Source organism: Molossus molossus, unplaced genomic scaffold, assembly GCF_014108415.1.
Source record: "Molossus molossus isolate mMolMol1 unplaced genomic scaffold, mMolMol1.p scaffold_m16_p_10, whole genome shotgun sequence".
NCBI lineage: Eukaryota > Metazoa > Chordata > Mammalia > Chiroptera > Molossidae > Molossus > Molossus molossus.
In genome coordinates this window covers 11,701,235-11,721,937 of record NW_023425345.1, presented here as the reverse complement: position 1 = coordinate 11,721,937, position 20,703 = coordinate 11,701,235, and the positions used below count along the sequence as shown (strand labels likewise).

Below are 20,703 nucleotides of genomic sequence, written 5' to 3'. Positions count from 1 at the left end.
TGGTTGCCACCCATACGACCCAACCAGGGTTGGGGACAAACTGCAACCAAGGTACGTGCCCTTAGCAACCGAACCCGGGTCTCTCCGGACCACAAGCCGACGCTCTAACCGCTGAGCCAAACCGGCCAGGGCAGATAAAATGTTTTCTAAACATCAATAAAGACATTGATTAAGAGTATTATTCAATTCTATATTCTGTCTGCTTGTTATATCAAATACTGAGAAAGAAGTGTTAAAATGTACAACTATAGCTGGGCTGGTGTGGCTCAGGGGTTGAGTATTGACCTATGAATCAGGAGGTTCCCTATTTCTAGTCCCAATCAGGGCACATGTCCCGGTTGCGGACTTGATCCCCAGTAGGGGGCGTGCAGGAGCCAGCCAATAGATGTTTCCCTCATGGTTGATGTTTCTTCCCATTCCTCTCTGAAATCAATAAAAAAAATTTTTTAAATTTACAACTATAATTATAATTTCATTTATTTCTTCTTTATATTTGGGTTAAACTTTATTGCTCACTGTAAAAATAAATCCCAATGCAGTGACACTCTGAATTCTATATTCTTAAGGAAAATTTTTGGGTTTTGATTTAGAAAGAAGTAAACTTGATTGGACTTCAACCTTGTAGAGTGTAGCAGCTTATATTTATGTTTCATTCTTCATTTAGACAAAGATTTGGCCAGTGTTTTTACTCAGATTTTGGGGTTTGTCCCCTTTGTAGTAGTTCCCTTATCAGTTTTTCCTTCTAAAGGTCAAGCTACTCTGCCAGTCCAACTTCTGTTTTCTGCTCATTTAAACCCACAGGGCTTCAGGTTTTGCTACCTGAGATGCATACCTTTTGGGGGATATATATGTCAAAGAGCAGCAAACACACCTCTCAACAAGTTAATTGTTTAAGAACTCCTGACTGCTATTTCAGCAGGCCCTCTGCAGGTGCTTTAGTGGTCTGCCAGGGATTCTGCAGAGTTTATATTTGGATTTTAGATCCTATCCCTTGGTGGGTCCCTTGCTTCAGGGTTCCCCTACAAATTTCCAGCTTCTCTTGCAACAATCCTGAACATATTTTGCTACCACCTTGAGCCAAGAGACTGCAGTGTTTCACTCCTGGATTTGAAGGGGTGAGGGGCACTGTCAGGCAAAAAGTCACAAACACATAATTATTGCCAGTTGCAGAGTAAATTTTCCTGTGGTTTCTGCCTGCTTTTATTCTTTTTCAGATTTTTGAAAAGTTATTTTCATAATATTTTGTCCACTTTTTCTAGTTATTAACTGCAAGTGGGCCCACTTGACTACTTTAGTTCCTTTCCGCTGCCTCCTTACAAGGACACAGAGGTATTCTTCTCAATTACTTTGATATACTACTTATAAGATTTTTCTAAGATAGTTATGCTTTTTAAATTAGGTTATTTCTACCCACTTTGTAGACCGTAATTTATATAGAAAGGCTTCTTTGGGGAGGGGGCCTCATTTTGCTCTTGAAGTTAAAAGGGTGGGCAAACTTTTTCTTAAAGGACCTGATAAATATTTTAGGCTTGTGGGCTATATGGTCACTGTTTCAACTCCACTCTGCCATTGCATTGTGAAGCAGCCATAGACAATATGCAAATAAATGGCATGACTGTGTTCCAATAAAATTTAATTACAAAAGCAAGTTGCAGATCTGCCAACTGTATTTTGTCAATCCCTAAGTTAAAGTATCTTAACAATTGCCCTTACCAGACAACTGAGCTCTTCGACGGATTTTGGTCACAGTGATATATCAACCAGAGAAGGTCTTGATTAAATACTGGCTGAAAAAATTGCTATTTTTGCCAGTATAGCTCAGTGGTTGAACTTCAACCCAAGCACCTGGAGGTTGCTGGTTCCATTCCGGTCAGGGCACATGCCCAGGCTGTGGGCCTGATTCCCAGTGGGGGGCATGCAGGTGGCAGCCAGTAGATGTCCTCTCTCATCTATGTTTCTCTCTCCCTGTCTCCCTTTAAAAATCAATAAAGAAAAAAAAAAAAAGATATTACTATTTTCTCATGCCCATGGATGTTTCTCACATCAATGTTTCTCTCTCTCCCTTCCTCTCTCTAAAAAATCAATTAAAAAACATTTAAAATAAATAAATAATTACACATAAACAGCGTTTTTCTCCCCCTCCCTTTTCCACTTTGTTGAGAGGAGTGGGTGGAGGGAGAAGGCGATGTAGGCAGAGAGTAAAAGTCCCCGCTCTCGTGTTGGGCAAGTCACTCCTCCTCTCGCACAGCAGTTTTTACTCAAGAGCAATTGCACAGGACGTGCAGGAGGAAAGCTGCAAGCTCTCTGACGGTGGCGACACGGAGGGGGTTGGAAATACCGACTTCTTGGAAGAAGCGCATGGATAGCGACTTCCAAGAGGACCACGCCTTCCTGTGAAGCCCCCGTACCCATCAATGTCGCCCTTTCCAGGGTAGATCGAGGGGGCAACTCCCCGGGTCTTAAAAATGGCCGGGAGATAGCAGGGCGAAATGGAAGGTACCGGTGTGGCGTGCAGCGACCAGTGAAGAGTAGGGAGGCCCAGGTGAACACTGGACACCATGAAGACCTCGGCCGCCATGGCAACCGCCCCCGGTCACCGCGAAGGACTCGCTTTCCCAGCGGCCCCCGCGGCCCGCAGGGGCATTAAGCCCACTCGACCCTCGCGAGCAGGGGCGGGACCAGGGCCGGAAGTCACGTGCCGTGACAGCCGCTGGGGTGAGGCGGCCGTAGTCACCCAGGCTGGTTGGGGCTGTGACTGAGGGAGGCGCCGAGGTGATGGCGGTGGAGACTCTGTCCCCGGACTGGGAGTTCGACCGCGTTGACGACGGCTCCCAGAGTAAGAGAGCGGCGGGGGACGCTCCCGCGCGGGCCTCAGCCCTGGGCGCCCCTGCGGGAGGCTCTGCGTCGTGGGTGCTGCGCAGCGCTCCGATTCGGGGCACTTTCCTGCCCCTCGCGTGTGGGAGGGGAGCGCTCTGGAGCGTTACTTTCGGGGTTGGGGGTTCCCGCGGTGGCAGGTCAGGCTGGCCCGGCCTGGGTTTGGTTTGGTGTTCCGGCGGCGATTGTCCTGGGAACCCGCGGTGCCCCTGGGGGAGCGGCGTCCACTTGCTGCAGCCCGGGGAGCCGGGCGGGTCCGGAGGCCCTGCAGCCCCGGGGGCGGGGGCTGGCCCGCTCGCTCGCTGGACTCGGGCTTTCGCCAGATCCTCGGAGGTTCACTTGTAGGAGAGGCTGAGGTCCGGGTTCCTGTTTCGGTTTCCTGTTTTTCTCCTTTTCCTCCCAGCCAACTTTTTGGAAGTTTGAGTGTGTGTGGTTTTTTTTTTTTTTTTACATTACATTATTATAACGATAGAATATAGCGAATAAGAACTTCACATGGTAACAAACAAACGCGTGAATGCTAATTTATCTTCTTGCACGCCTTCGCGTTAGATGAAAGTGATGTCCCGCAGGTCTCCATTGCAGTTAGAAAGGTTTCACAAAGGACAGCAGATTTGCTTCAGAAAACCGAATTGTCTGATTTAACTTAGAAGTCCAACCAGAAAAACTAACAAATCATTTGCATGCAGCAAAATTTAGAAGCCAAACCAGTTATTTTAGTGAAACTCTACTTGACATTAATAAAAGTTAGTAATCTGTTCCTTACCTTTGGTGATATTAACCTGCATAAATGGTATAAGTGATAATGAGACATACTGCTTGTGGTTTTGTTCTTTCACGCAGTTTTTCCAAAAGGTGAATGTAATTAAAAAAAAATTACATGTTAAATTTTGCTTAATTTTTACAAAGACAGGCTCACGTGTACAAACTTAGATGTAATTATATTTTATTACTCTCTCAAAGAAACCCGAGTTTAACTCAGGATGGTTTGCAGCTTTTCACAAAACATTCCACAAAATACTAGCTTTCATGCAGCATAAAAGAAACAGTCTTGCTGGTAATAACAAAATCCTTTAATTTTGCGGGGAGAAGAGACTGTGTTTACTGTTATTAAATGCACCTTGTCATGTATGAAGTTTTACCCTCTGCTCTGCCTTTGGAATATGTAATGAATTCTTATGTGTAAGGTGGAATCTTGACTTTCATCTTCAAAAAGTTGGAGTAAAAATATGTTCTTGGGTTTGAAAATGGTTCACCTTAGAGTAGAATGGTCAGATTTACTCAGCAGACATTTTCTATGTACCAGGCACTATTCTAAGTGTTAGGGATACAAAGATAAAACGAAGAATGTAGTCTTTTGGGAGAGATAAGCATGTAAGTAGGTTTTTGGAATTTCACTCTGAAGAATCACCATGTAATTCTTACTTCAAATGTTTTTTATTAAGAAACTTGGTTATTTCTTTAAAAAATTTTTTTTTTCTTTACTGATTTTAGAGAGAGAGGAAGGGAGAGGGAGAGAGAGAGAGAAACATCAGTGAGAGAACATCGATTGGCCACCTCTTGCATGCCCCCAACTGGGGATTGGGCCCACAACCTGGGCATGTGCCCTGACCAGGAATCAAACTGCTGACCTCTTGGTGTATGGGTCGAGGCTCAACCACCGATCCACGCCGGCCGAGCTTCAAATCTTTTTAACATCTACTACTTTTACAGTTATTCCTTATTTTACCAACAAGGAACTTTAATGTTATTACAAGTTTTCTGTTGCCTGCTACTTTGTGAATTTGGCCAAAACAGACTAAATGAGTAATTTATTGGCATATTTTTGTAGTTGGTCATTAAGAACTCATTTGCTGTCTGGCTGGTGTGGCTCAGTGGTTGAGCAGCGACCATGCACCAAGAGGTCGCCAGTTCAATTCCCAGTCAGGGTATATGCCCAGGTTGTGGGCCTGATCCCCAGTGGGGAACATGCAGGAGGTGGCCAATCGATGTTGTCGCTCATTGATTATTTATTTATTTATTTATTTATTTATTTATTTTTTATACTCACCCGAGGACATTTATTGATATTTTGTTCAGATAGAGTGGGAGGGAGAGAGAGAAACATCGATGTGAAAGGGACACATTGAGTGGTTGCCAGCCACACGACCCAACCAGGGCCGGGGACAAACTGCAACCGAGATATGTGCCCGAGATATGTGCCCTTAGCGGAAACCGAACCCAGGTTCTCTCTGGACCACAGGCTGACACTCCTAACCGCTGAGCCAAACCTGCCAGGGCTCATCAATGTTTCTCTCTCTCTCTCTCCCCCTCTCACTTCCTCTCTAAAATCAATAAAGGAAAAAAAAAAATTAAAAAAAAAAAAAGAACTCATTTGCTGGTTAAATACAGCTATAGTAATTTCCTATGTAACTGAGAATTAGACGTGTACTTGCTATTTTGAGAATTTTATGCAGTTTTTAATTTAAGATGTAGGGAAATGACTTCTCCGGACTGCAGGCGGATGCTCTAACCGCTGAGCCAAACCGGCCAGGGCTGGAAATGACTTCTCATCTCTGTGTCTGATTTTCATTAATTTTTGGACTGTGAAACATATCTAGACTAACTGTTTTTCAAAATTGCCTAGGCTAATGCTATAATGAAATAGGAACCTTAATGAACTAAATTGATCCACTTGATTCAGTGCATTCATTGCAAAATAAGAGAAAATGGGGAGCTAGGTCTTTATCCTTTATGAATCAGAAGATACTTTATCTTAGAGTTTAAAGAGGGAAAAATTTTACCTTTATAAGAAGACAGATTGAATAAAGTTGTTCACATTAATAAAATACTGAGTGGGAGTTGAATTTGCTGCCTTTGTAATAAGTAATTAATTCTTATGTGTAATGTGGAATATTTACTTTCATTAATATTGGTATACCTTTATTGTTCAGTTTATCCCAGTGACTCTTTAGAATCTATTAGTATGTAAATTCTGTAAATATGACACCAATATTCTGTACTTAGTGTTGTTTACTGGCTTTTCCAACTCTATTAGGATAGTAAAATAAAACATTTTCATAAATTTGAGCATTACAGGAATAATATTCATTATGATGAAGCAGGTCTAAATGCACTTAAAAAACAATATATAGGTGTGTTTTAAAATAGTTTACTGTGCATAGAATTAAGAATTATGCTTTTAAATCTTGCACCTAATTCAGGTCATGAAATTTTTTTTGTTTTGCAAAACTGTTGTTTATGACTAAAATATAGAATCAGGACATTGAGTTGTCTAAGGAATTATTTTATGTTTAAAAGCCCTGTATTGATTATAGGGTAAATGAAGTAGTGACTTTTCCATAATACTTGAAAGTTAGTTTTAAAATGATATATATCTCTGTATATGGCAAAATCTGCTTTTAAAATTAGTTTATCTATCTGGAAAATATTGAAAGCTGAATTATTGGTTAGCTTTGAAACTTTATTTCCAAGAAGTTACGGTGTTCTAGAATAGTACATTTAACAATGCTTAGTATCTACTTTGCTGTGACTTTTGAGATAATTTGAAGTAAATGTCCTGTAATTTTTGCACTTCTCACATACTGTTTTAAATTTTAAATTTAGAAATTCATGCCGAAGTTCAGCTTAAGAATTATGGGAAATTTCTGGAGGAGTATACATCTCAATTAAGAAGAATTGAGGATGCGCTAGATGATTCAATTGGAGATGTTTGGGACTTCAATCTTGATCCTATAGCATTAAAGGTTTGATTTTTGTCTTTTTTTTTTTTTTACTTATACATACATTTTTAGGACATACTATATCTTTTTTTTTTTTTATCCTCATCCGAGGATATTTTTCCATTTTTTGTACAGATAGAGTGGGAGGGAGAGAGAGCAAGAGAGAGAGAGAAACATCGACGTGAAGGGACACATCGAGCGGCTGCCACCCGCACGACCAACCAGGGCCGGGGACAAACTGCAACCGAAATACGTGCCCTTAGCGGGAACTGAACCCGGGTCTCTCTGGACCACAGGCCGACGCTCTAACCGCTGAGCCAAACCGGCCAGGGCAGGACATACTATATCTTGAAAACATATTTGTTAAAAATGGGACATATATTTGGGATCTAGAGAACCAAAAGAAACGTGGAGAAAAATTGTTAATTTATTTTTCTCTTAAGCCATACAGGTATTTTTCAATGTTTTTGTGTTTTTAAAGAATGGCACAAACTTAAAGCCTTTATTGTAAAAAATGACACAAACTCCAAGTCTTGAGCTAGCTTTTATTTATATTTTTTTCATCATCAAGAAAATGAAGAGGTTTGAAATAGAATGTGCAGACGAAGTTATTTTATATACAGTGAAATGTATAGATTTAAGATGTACTTTTCAGTGAGTTTTGTCAAACACATATACCCATGTAACTCATACCCAATCAAGACACAGAATAGTTTCATCATTTCCTGAAAGTTCCTTTATGTTATTTAGGGAATATTAACGTGGGAGTAATTTTTTAATGTATAAAATAGGTCACTCCTGCACTGTTCTATTTTGAGGTAGTTTTTTTTAATCCTCATCCGAGGACATTTTTGCATTTATCTACAGATAGAGTGGGAGGGAGAGAGAGAGGAAGAGAGAGAGAAAAACATCCATGTGAGAGAGACACACTGAGTGGTTGCCATGGACACCACCCCACCTGGGATCGGAGACAAACTGCAACCGATGTATGTGCCCTTAGTTGGAACCGAACCCAGGACTCTTCGGTTCACGGGCTGACGCTGAGCCAAACTGGCCAGGGCGAGGTAGTTTTATTTTTGAAACTATATCACCTGTTACCACCTAATAACTAACATTTATTGCACATTTATTATGTAGTAGACACTGTCCTATGTCACATATTGACTTTTAATAACAGCTTTCTTGAGATATAATTCACGTATCATTCAGTTCTTTGGTTTTTAGTGTATTCACAGAATTGTGCAACCAGTACCAGGGCCAATTTTAGGCCATTTTCACCACCCCTAAAAGAAATCTTGTGTCCATTAGTAGTCACTCCCCACCTGGTATGGTGCTAGTGCTGAGTATAGGGCCTAACACAAGTTTAAATAGACTAGCGCTAGTCTTAATTTGTGTATTTAAGATTTCAGTGATTCTTTTCAAATTAAAAATAAATGTTCCTTTCCTTGTTTATATAGCTTTTGCCTTATGAACAGTCTTCTCTTTTGGAACTCATAAAGACAGAAAACAAGGTACAGATTCCTAAACCTAAAAATCTTTTTAAAAACTGCTTTAGTTATCTGCTTTAATTTACTTTTTTTCTTTTGTGTTTTACTCATAAAACCAGGTCTTAAACAAAGTCATCACAGTTTATGCTGCACTTTGTTGTGAAATCAAGAAATTAAAATATGAGGTAATTTTTGTATTCTTAAAATGTTAGAAACATGATTTAAAAGCAAATATGTGCTTATATTTGTATATTGTGCATTAATATTTATTGAATGTTGAATGAATTATTTAATTAAAGTAATAGTAGTAATAATGATGGAGTAGTTACTATATACCAAATGCCATGCTAACCTCGTGAATACTTTTTTTTTATCCTCACCTGAGGACATTTTTTTGTTCAGATAGAGTGGGAGGGAGAGAGAGGAAGAAGAGAAAGAGAGAGAGAAACATTGACGCGAAAGGGACACACGAGTGGTTGCCACCCGCACAACCCAACCAGGGCCAGGGACAAACTGCAACCGGGATACATGCCCCCAGTGGGAACTGAACCTGGGTCTCTCCGGACCACAGGCTGACACTCCTAACCGCTGAGCCAAACTGGCCAGGGCCCTGTTAACACTTTTAACAGCCCAGGGTGGTATGTGAGGAATAGATGAGGAAACTGAGGTTTAAAGAGGGTGTCACTTGCCCTACATTATACTGGTAGTAACAGTTTGAGTCTGGGTCTGCATACCTTCAAAGTCTGTCTTACCTGACATACATAGTTGTTTTCTAGATGAACTGATTTTTTATAAAAAGCTTTGAATTTTAAAGATATTTTGTGTTTCCTTACCCAGAAGCAATCAAAACTCTGAAAGAAGTTGGTAAACTTTCATCTTTTTTTTTCCTGCCTTTTTGATACATGTGTTTGCTTTCTGTTTTCCCCTGAACTAATAGGAGGATATGGTACAATTAGAGTGGTCAGATAAGACAAAGTAAAGGCTAAAGAAATCAAGAAATAACTTTGACTAATCAGTAATACTTTGGTACTCTAAAAATAAATTGAATTTATCTGAATTGTAAGCAGTTTTTGAATTTCATGAATTTGTGTATAAATGATGTAGGCCTCTGCTTATTATTAAATATGGATAACTAAGAGAGTCTAGTAATTTAAAAAACAAAAGAGCAACTTGTAAAATTATTTTAATTTTTTTAAACAGGCTGAAACTAAATTTTATAATGGTCTCTTGTTTTATGGAGAAGGAGGTAAGTTTTAAATTTTCACATTGTATTGTTATGATGACTTATTTGAGTTGAAATTAACAAAATTTAACAGACAATTCTAGGACTACCATAATGTATTAGTGTGAGAAAATAAGCATTCAGATTTTTTCTTGGTTTGTTCGTTTGTTTGGTAAACAGGTGGAAAAAAAAACCTGAATGATGAAGCAGCAGCAAATTCTCTAAAGTCTATTTGTGATATATGTTTTTTTATTTGTGATATTTTTATAAATTGCAAAGTATTGTAGCTAGATGAGAATTTTCCTTGAATTTGTTAAATAATGAAACAGATGGTAACTTTCAGTTGTGTAATTAATGATTTTCTCATTTTTCTCTTCAGTGTAACAATTCTGTTAATGCTATTCAGATTAGAAGATGTACTAATGAATAAAATATTTTCATTTTTTTGGTATTGATTGAGTTTATATAAAAACAATTGAAATATAGTTCTTCATGTTACCTTTCAAAGCCACAGATTCTAGCATGGTGGAAGGTGATTGCCAAATTCAAATGGGGAGATTTATTTCATTCTTACAGGTAACTAATTTTTACTTTTTATTGAGGTTTTTCTTTGAAAAGTTTGAGTGAATTACACATAATTAAAAAAGATTTCTGAAATTTTCAAATGCTAAAAGTTTGTACTGTGATGGTAAGATACTTAGTTGGCATTGGATTATAATTGAGGGGATTGTAATTCCGAAAAGATTTTCATAGCATTTTTAGAGAAATAAAGACCAAAATAAGTTTCTTTGTATAATTTAAGTTATGGACAACTTGTCACTGTGCCTTTTAAAATTATTTAAACTTTGCACCAGGTCAGAAAAGATAATTTATGTCAGGAAAAGCTGTTAATGAAGATGTTAAGCTGTTACCTGAGCAATGGTGAGGTGTAGAGCAACCGCACTTGATGCTTCTAACCAAATGTTTCAATTTAGATAAGCTTTTTATCTATAACTAAAGCAGTTTTAGTTATTCTAGGTCTTTTGGTTTACCTTTTTCAAAAGAATGAAATAACTTCTATTTCTCACCTCTCCATTATAAGGGCAATGCTTGTACAGTATGACAAAAGCAAAAATTGGAGATGAGGTAAAAATACCCATAATTCCACCTACCTTCTGATTGATGGCTCCAAGATTTGATTATTTGAATTTGAAATAAGCATGCTAATATAGTGTTCAAATCTTTAATGTCATTACTACTTTTTTTGGTGTATTTGACCTAATTTGAGAACATTTTGTTGAAATTATTCTGTTATGGTATGGTTTAGTCAAGGTCCAGTCCAGAAAACAATTCACACAAGATATTTCAAAAGAGATTTAACGTAGACGGTTACATAAGAGTTGGAGGGCTGAAAGAGAAAAGAACAGTGAAGTAATCCAGAGGAAGCAGATAATGACCTACATCTAGGGAGAGAAAGGAAAAAGGTCTGGGTTGCTAGAATCTGGGAGCTTGGAGTGGGAGCCCCCTGGAATGAGCACTTATACTTCTTAGGGAATAGTGCTGCTTTGCTGTTGCTGGTACCTCTAAGAGGGCAATACGAGGTTGGTTCTGTAGTGGTGGAAGAAGTTGGAGGCTGGAGCAGTCTGTCATTGCTGGGATGAACTGCTCTTGCCTGGGTTATATCTATAAAATCAGGAAGAAATAGGATGTCCTTTTCCTGCCTCTAGTCTCCTTTTAATGCCCCTGTTGACAGAACCTAACAGGAAGCCTGCTGGACCAGGAGTCTAAGATAATGTAATTCGTAGGGTCTCAGTGATTGTGTGAGTTTCTCCCCCCAGTTTTACCAAATTTTGCATTTTTTATTTTGAAGATATTTTATTTGGTGCATAGAAGTTTAGAATTGTTAATAATTCCTGATAGCTTGTATTTTTAATCATCATATAGTGACCCTCTTAAGCTATGATAATAATTATTATGTATAAAACATTTAATTATATAAGTATATATTATATGTAGTAATTAGCTGTAGTAATGCTAACAGTCTGTTTTGTCTGATATTAATATCACTGCCCCAGCTGTTAGAGTTAACATTTTCTTGATTTATCACTCTTGTTTCTTTCAATTTTTCAGTGTTATTATGTTTTAGTTGTGTTTATTAAAATTTTTGACTGATTGATTTTAGAGGGGGAGAGAGAGAGAGAAACATTGATTTGTTCCACTTATTTATGCATTCATTGGTTGATTCTTGTATGTGCCTTGACTGGGGATTGAACCTGCAACCTTGATGTATTGGGATGATGCTCTAACCAACTGACCTACCCTGCCAAGAGCTAGTTGTGTTTCTTTAAAACTGCATATCTCTGGATTTTGATTTTTTTTTTTTTTAATACAGTCTGAAAATCATTGTCTTTTAATTGGCTAATTTATTCTGTTTCTCTCTTAATATGGTCTGTTATATATCTGGACTTGTTTTTGCCTTTTTATTTTGTGCTACTTATTCTGAATTTTCTATTTTCTCTGCTTTCACTAAACTTGTAGAAATTTAATAAGAAATGTAAAACTAGAGCTGTTTAAGTAAAATTGAAATGCATTATTTTTATTTTTAAAAATAAGAAATTATTTTTGGATCTCACTGACAGCTATATAAAATTCCATTTTAAAACATTCAACAAATGTTTTCTGAGTGTAGCATATGCTACAAATCATTCTTGGGGCTGCAGCTATAGCAGCGCACAGAACCAACAGGAATTCCTGCCCTCATAGAGTGTAAAATTAAGGAACAGCCATAGGTTTAATCAGGTTTTAAGTATGTTAGGATATAAATTGTTTCTATAGGTTTAAAAGTTGAGAGCTTCTGAAAAGTTTTTAGGAGATGTGGAACATGGTAGATACATGTTATTTAATCACAAACATATTCCTGGGATAATTAATATTTCACTTACTGTGTGCCAAGTCTGTTTATAACTTAGGTTAAAGGTAAACATTTGAAGTTATGTCAGAGTGAGTTTTGCAGACCCCTTCCCCTCATTGTCATACTTTCTAAAACTGGCCTCTTTTGCTCTTCTTCATTCATTCAGATGTTCATTCATTTATTCATTTGATAGGGCAGAAATATATTGAGAAACAGTTGAGAGTCACTATGCTAGGCAATGAATATTCAAAGAAGGAATGAGACAGTTTCTGTCAGTTAGGAATTACATGAGTAAAGCATAAGACTTTAAATAGAAATATGAATGAAATGTGGGGTCAGAGAGGTAGAAATGACCTTGGAATTCAGGAGGTGAGTTAAAAATGTATGGCTTGAGGGATGCTTAAGTTGGTTTCAGGTTAACTGGAGTTCTTATTGGAAAACTATTTTGATTTTGTTTAACTTTGTTACCCTAAAATTCAGTCAGAAATGGTGACATTTAAAAAGCATCTTTGTAACGTATACCCAACTTGTCATTTCAGGAACTGTCTTGTTTTGTTACGAGGTGCTATGAAGTGGTGATGAATGTAGTCCATCAGTTGGCTGCCCTGTATATCAGTAACAAGTAATGGATTTTAGAAATATTTTTGCATTTTTAATAGAGATATAGGAAATGTTTTTCTAAAACTAGTTAATTATCTGAAATAGTTTTTTGTTCACTCATTCATTCCTTCATTCACTTATTCAGCATTCTTTGAACACTCATGCTATTTCAAATAATACTTGATGTGTTTAATAAAAAAATGATAGGTTAATGGGACAGTTTCTACCATGGTGAATGAACCCATTATCTTTCTGAATGAAAATGTGGACAGAATAATCATAAAGAAATTTGATTATATGGAAAAACGCTAATGTACCATGTTTTCTCTTATCCTTTTCCTCCCTCCTTTACATTGAAGATTCCCTGACTCATTAGAATCACATGAGACTTTTCTTAAACTATAGAATCTTTGGGAGTGGGGTTAAGGAATGTATGTGAAAAATTTTTGTGAGTAATTCTGTTGTTCTTCCAAGTTTGCTGACCACTGCCCTAAATCAAGAAAAACGATTAAATTTTCATGGAGTCCTCATCATTGTTATTATCGTAAAATAATTATCTTGCATGATTAATAATTTATACTTATAATTTTCCCCACTTACTATAGTCATGTGCTGCATAATGTCATTTCTGTTACCGATGGACTGTATATATGATGGTGACTGTCATAAGATTATAATGGAGCTGAAAAATGTCTATTCCTAGTAGTGTTGTAGCTGTAGTGCAGTGCATTACACAAATATTTACCATTGTGTTACAGTTTCCTACAGTATTCAGTACAGTAACATTCAAGATTTGTAGCCGAGGGGCTATAAAGGAACAGAATTTGTTACTCTAAAATATGTCTGTGTCTGGCATAGGGATTATTTTGTGCTCATTAATTTTAAAAAACAACAGACATGGGAGAAACTGAAAACCAAGTAGAAGTTACTGTATAAAAGACATTTACATTTGTAAGGGAAATCTCCATTTGTAAAAGTATCTCTCTCCCTGTATAAAATAAAATCTACCTTTTATTATGGGGATGTCTCAGCCAAGAACCCAGAGGATAGAGGGAAAGTATTTTTTCTCCCCTACAGAGAAGTAAGCTATCCCATATAGCCTAAATGTATAATAAGCTATACCATCTAGTTTTGTGTAAGTGCGCTCTATGATGTTCTCACAGTGACGAAGTTGCCTAACAACACATTTCTCAGACCATGTCTCTGTGGTTAAGAGGCACATGACTGTATCTAATTAAACCTTACAATAACTTTGGGTATATGACTAGGAGTCTCATTTATGAGAAGAGATAACTGAGGCCTAGAGGACATACTTGCTAAGATTACGTAGCTATTTAGGTACTGTTCTTTTGTTCACTAATTCATTCATTGTTTCTACATACCATGCTACATTCTAACTCTTATATACTGGAAGATAGTGTTAACTGTTTCTCATTCTCATGTTTTCCCCTCAGCCAGGTATTTATGTTCTGTCCTTTCATTGAAACTCTCCTCATGGCACAAGGGAATGAGAGCATAGCTTCCCCAACCCCTGCGACACCTGGTGTGTAACTCCCCACCACCACTCCCTGCCCAAGAAAGATGAAATTTATTTGATTGTATGTGTAATTTAAAAATACTGTATCTTGTGGAATATATGTGCTTTGATATATAAGTACTATTTTTTTTTAAAGATTTTAAAAATTTTTTATTGATTTCTAGAGAGAGGAAGGGAGAGAGAGAGAAACATCGATGTGTGAGTGAGGCATTAATCGGCTGCCTCCTGCATGCCCCCTACTGGGGAGTGAGCCTAAAACCCGGGTATGTACCTTGACTGGGAATCAAACCAACCAGTTGAGCCACACCAGCCTGGGCTATAGTACTATTTTAAATTACTTAGTGTTGAGTAAATTGAATCTCTTGGAAGCAAAATGGAATTATCTGGGCTTTTGATTTTTATATGATCCTAGTTATATGCACTGTTTTTGAGTAGGAATAACAACTCAGAAGTAAACCTGCCTGAAGAGAAGACTAGTTCTCAAATGCCAGTAGGATAACAAGTTGGGAATTGGAAAATTCTAGTAGTTTAGAAAGAAATGAGTTTCAGTTTTGTTATTTCTCTCCCACCCTCTCTCCATCCCTCCCTTCCAGGCTAGTCCTTTAGGTTTAAATGGTTAAGGTTATACATGAACCACATATTGTCATATCCCTACCTATTGAGTTGAGTGTAGCCCAGACTCTGTATGTATAAATTAGTTCTCTTCTTGGGAAAGTGGAAATGGTAGTAATTTCTTTCATCTTTTAAATTTTATGGACTAAAGCCTAAATAAAGATACATTTTTGTTAAAATCCCGAGAGGTCCTGCTACTATGTTTTCCTTAAAATAAAAATGAATTGTGACAAAAAAGGATTTTTTTTTTAACTTGGGTATTATTTTATTATAGGGTTGCACCCAAGATTATAGAAACAACTGGAGTTCATTTTCAGGTAAAAGTAATTTAACTTGATCTGTAAAACTAGTTTTTACTATATTTTACTTTGGAGTTTTTATGATTGGGGAATACAACAATTATAGCAAGACTCTCAAAAGACTTTTCGAATTGTTCTCTTTCATTTGTGAAGCTTGATGAGGCTTTACTGACCCATTATCAGTGTAACTCTTAGTTTTTCCCAGTAGTGGCCCAATGCAGAATCTTCAGGTAGGATATTTGGAGAGAGAAACAGATCTGCAGCATCACAATTAAGGATAAAATACTGGGCAAAGTGTTTCTCTATTTAAAGCTAATTATTCTGTCTAATTATTCTGTACTTTCGTCTGTAGCTTAATAAACTGATTTACTCACTGTTTTAATTAAGTAATCAGCTAAAATGTGTTTAACTTTAAAACTCCACATGAAGCTTAACTTCTAACTAGTGATTAAATGGTAATCATTAAAGGTTTTTTGACAGACTATGTATGAGCACTTGGGAGAGCTGCTGACAGTTTTGCTTACCCTGGATGAAATTATTGATAATCATATCACATTAAAAGACCACTGGACTATGTACAAAAGGTGAGCCAATGAAAATATTCTCTTTGTATTAGTAAAAAGTAAATAAATATAAATGGTGCAGATTATTTAAAATACCTGGAGATATATATTTAGAAGGATCTCATGTCAGATTTTTTTTTATCCTCACTCAAGGACATTTTTTCATTTTTTGTTCAGATAGAGTGGGAGGAAGAGAGAGAGAGAGAGAGAAACATTGATGTGAAAGGGACACATTGAATGGTTGCCACCACCCGACCCAACCAGGGCCGGGGACAAACTGCAACCGAGGTACATGCCCATAGCGGGAACCGAACCCGGGACTCTCTGGACCGCAGGCTGACACTCTAACCGCTGAGCCAAACTGGCCAGGGCTCATGTCAGATGTTTTTATGAGAGACTAACCATTCTTTAATTTCGGATGGGTTTCTTTGAGAGTATGATATACTTGTATAAAGCATCCTAAGTTGTTTGTTTTTTTAATGTTTTTATTGATTTTAGATAAATAATGTTTTTATTGATTTTATTGATTTGCCTTGTGTTCTCTTCAAGTGACAGTTGTTTTTCCTGAGTTTGGTTTTATGTCATTGGATACTCCAAGACTTTAAAGCAGTGGTTCTCAACCTTCCTAATGCCAGGACCCTTTAATACAGTTCCTCATGTTATGGTGACCCCAACCATAAAATTATGTTCGTTGCTACTTCATAACTGTAATTTTGCTACTGTAATGTCTTAGGTGACCCCTGTGAAATGGTCGTTTGACCCCCAAAGGGGTCGCAACCCACAGGTTGAGAACCACTGTTTAAAGTCAAGGCATTTTATTTAATCTCTAAGCATTTACTAAATGTCTGATATCTAGAGACAGCCATGTATCTGAATTTAAGATGATATAAAAAAGCATGATTAGAAAATTAAATGTATTAGGATTTTTTTTATCAGATTTTCAAATGTGTAGAGCCAAACAAGAAATACAAATATAAAATTTTGATGTCTGGAAAAAATTTAAATGTAATAATTTATTAGACAAATTTATGGACCTTCTTCTGATCTTCCACAAGGTTACTAAAATCTGTCCATCACAATCCTTCAAAATTTGGAATTCAGGAAGACAAACTAAAGCCATTTGAAAAGTTTTTGCTGAAGCTAGAGGGGCAGTTACTTGATGGAATGATATTTCAGGTATGAGAGCTGTATTAGAATAGAATAAATGGGGTTATATTAGTTGACTTGATTCAGAAGTATAGTAGGATACTTCTATAGCATACTGTTGAATATGTTTTTCTTTAAAAGTGCTTTGTCTTAAAACATTGTTAGTAGACTAAAATGTAATTATTTTAGTGGTTCTAATAGCAAACAAAATTAGTGTACTAATTGTATTTAGGGTGAGGGTTGTTTCTTTTTTAAGTATGTAAAAGGATAAAGCTGTTTAAGGATTAAGATATAAGCAGTTGTGTTAAAGTATTGTGTTTGTTGTTAACCTCTAGATTTAAGTGTGTAAGACTATCTTTTAAAAGTCTGTTTAATTCTTCCGAGGCCCAGAAAATATAATTTGGGTCTGCACAGTCCACCTAGCTTCTAACCACATGTGGCTATTTAAATCTAAATTAATTAAAATAAAATAAAGAATTCACTTCCTTTCCTGCACTGACAACATTTCCAATCTCAAGTGCTTAATAGCCACATGTAATTTAATTATACACTGTACACCTTAACCTTACATGTGTTATATGTCAATATCTCAATAGTTTGCAAGAAAAAATAACCAGATGTAGAATATTTTCATCATCACAAAAAGTTCTTTTGAACAGCAATACTATCAGAAATTGCATTATAGTCATTTACATGATCACAATTTTAACAGATCCATTCCAACTCTTGTTTATATCAATTTAACTTTTAATCCGTTAGATTCAGGAGGTAATTTTTTTTGGTCATTAATTCTTTTTCCCGGAGACATTTCTACACATGCTGTAATAAAGTGCTAGGAAAGTAATTGTAAACAGAAAAAATAAACTCTACTTCTAAAAGTGCAAAGTAAATAATAAAGCATGTTTTCCAGTGCTTTATCAGATATATTTTTTATACATTACTGAGTGTATCTCTTCATATTAAATTATGATTTTTGGTTCAGTTTTATTTTGTATAACTGGTACTAAGATATGTAAGTACATGTGAATTTTTCATTCAGAAGGATTTAGATCTGTTAGATTAAGGTAAAAACCTGAACTTCATTGTTAGTAAAATTAAAATGATGAATATAACTGTTTATTACACACATTGTATTTAATCTGTTTAATAACTTATTATTGAGAGTCTAAATTTCTCTTTAAATGTCTCCTCTCTAGGCCTGTATAGAGCAGCAGTTTGATTCGCTCAATGGAGGAGTATCTGTGTCAAAAAATAGCACTTTTGCAGAAGAATTTGCACACAGTATTCGCTCCATTTTTGCAAATGTGGAAGCCAGACTTGGTAATATAAAGTGCATTTTTTGTTTTTTGTTTATAAAGTTTACATTTTCTTGAAAGTAGAATTTTAAATATAGTTGTTCTGTTTCTCTTTTATGTTACCATTTTATAAGGAGAGCCTTCTGAAATTGACCAGAGAGACAAGTATGTTGGAATTTGTGGACTTTTTGTACTACACTTTCAAATTTTTCGAACTATTGATAAAAAGTTTTATAAGTCTTTATTGGACATTTGTAAGAAGGTAAGAACTTGGAACTTTTATTTTTTTTATTTGAGTAGGTTAAAAAGAGTTTGGATAAAAGTGGATATTTAAAAATATATTCTATTTCTGTTTACAGTAATAATTGTAATTATTATTACAAAAATATATTTATTTTAAAAACCCAAACATTCCAGAAATAGTAGCATAGTAAATGAGAATACCTTCTAATTCCACTTATCATAAAGACATATTAGTGCTTGTCTTTCCAGATTTTTTTCCTGTACATTAACTTCCTGTTACTACTTTTTATTTTCTTCTTCCTCCTTCCCCTCTTGTTGCCACTCATTCTCATAATTGAATGACATATTTAAAAATTTTTCTGTATCTTTGCTGTTTCCATGATGTGGCACCTGATTTAAAAATTGAAAATGTGCCCTGGCCGGTTTGGCTCAGCGGTTGGAGCATCCGCCTGCGGTCCGGAGAGACCCGGGTTCGGTTCCCGCTAAGGGCATGTACCTCGGTTGCAGTTTGTCCCCGGCCCTGGTTGGTCGTGCCGGTGGCAGCCACTCGATGTGTCCCTTTCACATCGATGTTTCCCTCTCTCTCTCCCTCCCAGTCTGTCTGTACAAAAAATGGAAAAATGTCCTCAGATGAGGATTAAAAAAAAAAAAAAATTGAAAATGTAGTTTGTGTGAAGAATCGAGTAATATGTGACCATAAGAACCCAGTCATCTTTGATATTTATTATAGAGTGAAAGTGAAGATCATAAGGACTTTTATTTGTTGTTTTGTTTTGTTTTGTTTTTTGCATGTATTTATTCATCTTAAAATTCTTGAGAGCATGTGTATGTATGTACATGCATGTGTGTGTTTAATGTTTAGGCAAGTTAAATTCTTGTCATGTTCTTTACCAGCTATAGGAATGCCTTAACTCTATGCTATAGTAGGATAATTTGTCTCATCATATATTGAGTATTTTTCTTTCCTTTTTTGAGGGGGTTCATTATAGGAAATTTGTTGGTCAAAGATTAGGGAAGGGGGAAATCTCTGGGATTGGATAAATAGTAAAATGAATAGACACATGATATAAGTATTTTTCATGGTTAATTTTCCTTGAAATTGTCTTCCATTGTGTATTGTAAACTATTAAATAACTGTTGTTTCGCCGCATTAATGATTTGTATCCCCTTGTGTTTTCTATTTCAGGTACCAGCCATCACTCTAACTGCTAATATTATTTGGTTTCCTGATAATTTTTTGATCCAGAAAATACCAGCAGCGGCCAAACTTCTAGACAGAAAAAGTCTTCAAGCCATTAAAATACACAGAGATACTTTTCTACAGCAGAAAACTCAGTCACTTACCAAGTAGGTTAAAAACTACCCATAATGAAAATATTTAGATATTTTATATTTTCAAATCTTATACTGACTCTAAATATATGTAAAGCATTTGAATTATAAAATCAAACATACGCATTACCAGAGAAAAGGTTAGGCAGTCTCTAGGAGGTTTATTTTCTAGGAGTTTTTTTTTTTTTTTGTTTGAGGTTTAAACTCAATTTAACATTTAGGCAAATTATACTTTTTAGAGATGTATGTGTGTGTATACACATATATTCATGTATATACACATGTACATATATACACATACACGTACACATACTTTTTATCAGATGCATTAAATAGTTTTTGTTTAAAATGAAGTCTACAGTAGATGTCATTTGATGACATTAAAACATTGTCAATGATTCAGTGATGATTTTTGGAGGAGTTGACTTTAATTCGATACACTCCTTTATTTTTATTCAAGTAATGTATGGACGTATTTTAAAAATTAAAAACAGATGGTTTAAAGGAAAAAATAATTATCCCCTGTACCTTAGTCTTCCCTAAAATAATGCTTTTAACTTTTAGTTTTTTCTGATATTTACCTCTTATTTTTTGTTTAACTCTTATTTTGTAAATTTCCAAATATACACAAAATAGAGAAAATATTATAGAGTACTTCATTGTTCTCATTACCTAGCATCAACAGTGAAACTTACTGCACATTCTTACTTGAGTGCAGTGCTAAAATCACATGTTGACCTGGGCAAAGATTTTAAGTGAAGTGACACAGGACTTTGACACTGGCCATGTGCTGGACACAGCTTCTCTCTGTGACATATTTAAAGGATAATAGGGATACTTACCCACTTTCTGTTGATTTTGACTATCGAGAGAAAATTGTG

At 36.1% G+C, this 20,703-nt stretch overlaps 1 protein-coding gene across 6 annotated transcripts in view; it reads left to right on the top strand.

The window, feature by feature from the left end:
* The first annotated feature begins 2,709 nt into the window (after positions 1–2,709).
* The window catches only part of WASHC4 (WASH complex subunit 4), a 65,004-nt gene continuing 47,010 nt past the window's right edge, over positions 2,710–20,703 (top strand). The window contains exons 1-13 of one of the 6 annotated variants that reach the window (XM_036251042.1): positions 2,710–2,836; positions 6,481–6,620; positions 8,054–8,107; positions 8,203–8,268; positions 9,284–9,329; positions 9,814–9,881; positions 12,735–12,817; positions 15,219–15,261; positions 15,724–15,827; positions 16,862–16,982; positions 18,149–18,272; positions 18,382–18,509; positions 19,677–19,837. In XM_036251042.1, the coding sequence (XP_036106935.1) occupies positions 2,776–2,836; positions 6,481–6,620; positions 8,054–8,107; positions 8,203–8,268; positions 9,284–9,329; positions 9,814–9,881; positions 12,735–12,817; positions 15,219–15,261; positions 15,724–15,827; positions 16,862–16,982; positions 18,149–18,272; positions 18,382–18,509; positions 19,677–19,837 (1,199 nt within the window). In that variant the 5' untranslated portion in view covers positions 2,710–2,775. Of the gene's footprint in view, positions 2,837–6,480; positions 6,621–8,053; positions 8,108–8,202; positions 8,269–9,283; positions 9,330–9,813; positions 9,882–10,426; positions 10,431–12,734; positions 12,818–14,285; positions 14,339–15,218; positions 15,262–15,711; positions 15,828–16,861; positions 16,983–18,148; positions 18,273–18,381; positions 18,510–19,676; positions 19,838–20,703 lie in introns of those variants that run through there. The other 5 variants (XR_004958284.1, XM_036251043.1, XM_036251045.1 and 2 more) reach the window with 5 other exon arrangements.